At 37.8% G+C, this 6,000-nt stretch overlaps 1 protein-coding gene across 1 annotated transcript in view; it reads left to right on the top strand.

Moving 5' to 3' along the window:
• The window catches only part of parp1 (poly (ADP-ribose) polymerase 1), a 210,423-nt gene that overhangs the window by 161,495 nt on the left and 42,928 nt on the right, over nucleotides 1-6,000 (top strand). Inside the window, exons 14-16 of the mRNA XM_039748295.1 lie at nucleotides 84-212; nucleotides 419-502; nucleotides 2,149-2,271. Coding sequence (XP_039604229.1) covers nucleotides 84-212; nucleotides 419-502; nucleotides 2,149-2,271 — 336 coding nt within the window. The remainder of the gene's footprint in view (nucleotides 1-83; nucleotides 213-418; nucleotides 503-2,148; nucleotides 2,272-6,000) is intronic.

Below are 6,000 nucleotides of genomic sequence, written 5' to 3'. Positions count from 1 at the left end.
ACTTAATATGTACTGTATGTATGTAATGTAAAATGTTTTTTTATATTTTTAACTACCTATCTTACTTTTGCTTTATTTAATAGGATGAAGAAGCAGTGAGGAGATTGACAGCTAGTGCTGGAACTAAATCTGTTCTTGCAAAACCAGTTCAAGAGCTCATTAAAATGATTTTTGATGTGGAGAGTATGAAGAAAGCTATGGTGGAGTTTGAGGTATTTGTTATTTATTGAGGTATTTTTTTATATTTTTGATAATACTTTTAGTCACAAAGAAATATATCCTCATATTGTGTAACACTCTCTTTTGACTATTGATCAAAATGTTAATATTAATCTGCATTAATTATGTTTAAAGTATTTATACAGTGAAATATTGTAAGTGCAAGTATTTTTTTTTTTGGGGGGGGGCTTTAAAACAGATTGATCTTCTTAAGATGCCTTTGGGAAAGCTTAGTAAGAGGCAAATCCAGAGTGCATATTCTATCCTTAATGAAGTTCAACAGGCAAGTGTCAATTTTTTATATTTTATTTATTTATAGTGCACTTTCAGTGCTTCTTGCAAATAAACCGATAACCAAAGCTTAATCTAGTCTATATTATGAACATAGTTTCCACCTGTTAAGGTATTTAGCTGCAGTGTTATTTACATAATTGTACCTGAGACAATTTGCTCTTTGTATACCAATTACTATTATAAATATATGTGTTTTATTGGATGTTGTCTTCTGACGATAGCTGTTTTTTCCATGATCCCCTATGCTCTGTTTCCTAACCTTTTTTCTGTGATAGCACATGGCTAACCTTTTTTCTGTGATAGCACATGGCACACCACTCTGTTACTAATTACAGCCACATTATATCTCATGCACATGCTCAACTATTTGAGGAGGCAGGACTACCGGAGAAGCCTGAAAATGTAGTTAAGCACTTACAGACTCGGCACATAGTGAGCAGTTTGGTGGCATCTCCCAGCTGTTTTGTTCCTTTTCCCACAACTCTTATGCCTATTCTCCACCTGTCCTGCTACTCGCTGGCTACCACACACCCAGGCCGATAGACTCTAGCAGCCAGGAGACTCATCTGAAGTGCTCTAAGTGCTGTGTCTGCAGTATTGCGATCACAGAGCTGCTTTTATGCTTTCTCAAAGTTGTCCTGTCATCCTGACATAGGTTTCCACCACCTGTAAAGCTTGTTCCTCTCAAGTTCAGACTCGGGTGTATGACACTATTTTTTCCATCACATGCCTGTGTAGCTCTCATGGCGCAGCACTGTGCCATGGTAAACTGGTTGAAAAACACTGCTCTAAAGTAAAGCCCAAAAATTAGATCAAAAAAGTCTCCTAACTTCTTAAAATCCTTTTTATTATGTGTTTGAGCTAATTAACAATTGCAGACTTTCAAGTTATGAATGTCATTATACAAAATGTAATAAAATTATTTAACAAATTTTAAAATAAAGCTGTCTGTGGCTGAACAAATTTATTTTATGGTTGCATATATATTTTATGGTAAATAGTAGTGTTTTTAAAGTCTGCTTGTATGTGCATTCAAAAACAATAATCTTCACTTACATATGTAACTGAATTTACCATATTGTTTTTCTAAACCATATGTTCTTTGTATCTTATTTAAATTAAATTTGTCATCTTCTCAATTTTGTCAATTAACACTTGATTTAAAAACTCCCAAGGTTCACATATGGAAAGAAATGTTCTGCTTGACAAACTAATTTTTATTAACCACATTATGTATCATTCTCAGATTTGTTTGAACCAGTGTTGAGTCACAAGGGAAACCTAGCCTATCACTGAAGCATTAGCTAGTCCTGGAGAAACAGACACACACTGATTTACACTGTACTAGTTTAGAATTGTCATGTAACATATTGTGTGCCATTTTAATGTGGGATGTAACCCAGAGTACTATACACTGTATTAATCCCTTCTCACACATATGAAAGAATGTGCCTGAAAACAGGATTCAAACCCAGGGGATGTGCTACATTTTTCATATTAAATTTAAAATATTTCTGTTAAGAATAATTCCTTAGATTAAATTGAGAGATTATTGTTGTGTTTTTGAAAACCCTGTACAGACAAGAAAATATAAGTGTTTTTTTTTTTGTTTTTTTTTAATATTTAATCATCCAGACAGTTTCTACTGGAGGCACAGAGTCACAAGTACTGGATTTATCTAATCGGTTCTATACCCTGATTCCCCATGACTTTGGTATGAAGAAGCCTCCACTTTTAAATAATTTGGACTATATACAGGTATGTCCTTCATATTGCATACATGCCTTTTTTAGATGCAGGAATAAATTATTCTAATATATGAGAAAAGTCGTCACATTGTGCAGACCAAAGCATTTGGTAAATATATTGAAATATAAACATAGCATACATACATACATACACAGCTTGTAGGTGTCCCAATGTGATGTATTTCACATTGCTTTACTCCATGTCAGAAAAAAGCTTTTAAACAGAGCAACATGAAGACATTTTAAGTTTTCTTCCTTTTAGTCATTCTGGTGTTTGTTCAGACCATTGTGTTTTGTATTTATTTATCTATTTATGTATTTTATTTTTTACAGCGCTTATGTAAAAAGACAAATTTTCCTCTGGGGACAAATACAGTTCTTAGTTCTAAAGTTTAATCAGTTGTTTTTTTAGCTGAGGGTTTGAAGTGAGATGATATGTACTTGATGTGATGTTGCTGTGAGAAGGTGTTCTAAAATGAGTGGAATTGCCTGGTTGAGTTGAACATTTTAAGCTGAAATTGCTGGAGCCTATTTTTATACATTGCTGCAGAAGCAAAGGGATGTGCATTCACTTTTTTTTTTATTTTGTCTTGCACATTGGAATCCATGTACATCCATATGCATTAAGTGCAGTATGGTATTCAAGCAGTGAGTGGATTTATGAGATTTTATTGAAATGAGAACAAAAAGCTATAATCAGTCTTGACCACTGAGATTTGCATTTGATATTTTCATTATTATATATCAGTAGTTAAAATGGTCAGTGAACTTCTAGTCTTTGGTTGTGCCGTACAGTATGTATGTATGTATTTATTTAAAAAAAAATAAATAAATTTTGAAGGCATTAAATGAAAGTACATTTTCTGCGTTCTGACTGTAATAGAATCCTTTACTAACCAAACCATTTGTAATCTTGAGGTTCAATTTACAGTTAATCTGTTTCTTTATTTGAGACTGCTCTAGTACATAACAGTGTTCCAGCAAACTTTGAAACTCATATGCTAGTCTAGTGGAACAGTATTTTTCTTTATTGCTTAAAGTCATGGCAGTCTATTTTAGCTGATCCTCCGACTAGGACGTTGGATATCTCTGGGTCCATGGTTCTTGAGGCTGATCCTCCAATTAGCTGTGAACCACCCAGTCTCACTGAAATTGCACAGGTGGTGAACCAGCTGTGGGGGGCAAAGGCTGCAAGGATCTGTGGTATATGGGGTGCACTTCTCCAGGCTGGTGGTAAGGTTGTCCCTGGCATTGCAAGCAGTCTTTGCTTCCATTTGAGAGACTGGCATCATCCCAACTAACTGGAAAACGGGACTTATCGTCACTATCTGGAAAGGGACGGGTGATCGCCTGGATTGCAGCAACTACAGGGGGATAACACTGCAGTCGGTGCCGGGTAAGGTCCTTGCTAGGGTCGTCCTCAGTAGGATCCATGATCACTTTCTCACCTACCAGCAACTGGAACAGTCTGGTTTTACACCTAAGAAGTCTACCATCGACCGCATCCTGGTACTAAGGGTTCTTATAGAGCACAAATGCGAATATCGGCAGAGTTTCTTTGCGGCTTTTGTCGATTTTTGCAAAGCGTTCGACTCAGTTGATCGAGCTGCCCTGTGTGACATCCTGAGGGTTTGCAGGATCCCTTCGAGGTTGTTGGATATCATGGCTGGCCTGTAAACTGGTACTGTGAGTGCTGTGCATAGTGGAGACAGGACCTCTGTGTTTTTCCCAGTTGATTCCGAGGTTCATCAGGGGTGTGTTTTGCTCCTACTCTGTTCAATGCTTGTATGGACTGGGTGTTGGACAAGGTCGTGGGGTCCAGTGGTTGTGGGGCATCTGTTGGTGAAGAAAGATTCACGGATCTTGATGCTGTGATCTTCGTGGAGTCAATGGAGGCTGTGATCAGGGCACTTGAGAGACTGAGTGAGGAGTCTGAGTGTCTGGGCTTGCGAGTGTCCTGGATAAAAACCAAGATGCAGGCCTTTAATGACCTCTTGGGCACAGCCATCAGCAGTGTGTCTGTTTGCGGAGAGTGTGTTGACCTTGTTGAGAGGTTTACTTACCTTGGCAGTGACATTCATGTCTCTGGTGACTTTTCCTGTGAAGTCAGTAGATGGATTGGGAGAGCATGGGGGGATCATGAGGTCACTAGAAAGGGGTGTGTGGCGCTCCCGATATCTATGCAAAAGGACGAAGGTCTTTAGAGTCCTGGTGCTTCCTGTCTTACTATATAGTTGTGAGACATGGACACTATCCAGTGACCTGAGACGAAGACTGGACTCCTTTGGTACTGTGTCTCTCCGGAAAATCCTTGGGTACCGTTGGTTTGACTTTGTGTCGAATGAGCAGTTGTCCTTGGAGTCCAGAATGAGGCACATTACCTGCATTGTGAGGGAGCGTCAGTTAGGCACTACTGCCATGTGGCGCGTTTCCCAGAGGGTGATCCGGCTCATAAGATTCTCATTGTTGGGGACCAAAGTGGCTGGACCAGGCTAAGGGGTCAGCCATGTAACACCTGGCTGCGGCAGATAGAGGGTAATTTCCGGAGGGTGGGACTAGACTGCGTGTCTGCCTGGGGGGTTGCCAACAGGGATCCCGAGCTGTTTCGACGTGTAGTGGGTGCGGCAATGCACTGTACCAGTGCATGCTCCCCAACTTGACTTGACTTGACTCTATTTTATAACTTTGTTAGGAGTACAGTATGCTACTTTTCCTTGTATTTTGTCATAATCTGTAAATAAATAAATGTGACCTGTGTTTTTTATTTTTATTTGCATATTAAGCAATAAATTCTTAAAATATTTTGTTTAACTTCTGATTATTTTAACTGATTTATTTTGTAGACTTATTTGTTGCCTGGAATAATGACTTGTTAACATTATAAGCAACAGTTTTACATAAATTCCTAAAGACTAACTGACGATTTAGGCTTGGCATGAAAATAATTTATATCACAAAACTTTCTTGTTCAATGATTACTTTAATGATTACTGTTTGTAATTAAAAAGCATGTTTGTAGTATCTAATATAGTGCTATGATTTTTAGTCTATAGTTTACAATGGCTTTTTTGTCACAGGACCACATTAAGACAATTGCAGACAAATGACTCTAAAGCAGCATCTTTAGGCCATAAAAACAGTCAATTTTCAATAACAACAAATAAAGGTAAATAAATCAGCTTTCATACTTATTATATTCATGGGTGTAAAGAATGTAAATTTTATAAAATTGTCGGTGTATTTACAGTATATACATATGTGTTTAAGTACAGTATATTACTGTTTGTATATACTGATCAGGCACAATATTAAAACCACTGACACGTGAAGTGAATAACATTGATTGTCTTGTCACAACTGTACTTGCCAAAGTAGGTTATATTAGATAGGAAGTGAAGTCAGTTCGTGAAGGTGATATGTTGGAAGCAGCAAAATAAAAAAGGTACAATCATAAGGATCTGAACAACTTTGACATGGGCAAAATTGTGATGCCTAGACAATTGTGTCTGAGCATCTCCAAAATGACAGGTCTTATGGGTTGCTCCCGGTATGCATTTGTTTGTATCTACCAAAAGTGGTCCAAGGAAGTAGAAATCATGAAGCAGCAACAGGGTCATGGGTGACCAAGAATATGAGGTGTCAGAACTGGACTATGGAGCAATGGAAGAAGGTGGGCTGGTCTAATAAACTCATGTCATCTTTTAAATCATATGGATGGGCTGGGTGCATATTTGTTGTT

This window comes from Polypterus senegalus, chromosome 3, assembly GCF_016835505.1.
Source record: "Polypterus senegalus isolate Bchr_013 chromosome 3, ASM1683550v1, whole genome shotgun sequence".
In the NCBI taxonomy this organism is placed as follows: domain Eukaryota; kingdom Metazoa; phylum Chordata; class Cladistia; order Polypteriformes; family Polypteridae; genus Polypterus; species Polypterus senegalus.
Note: the sequence above shows the minus strand (reverse complement) of the source record. Positions and strands in the feature narration are given on the sequence as shown.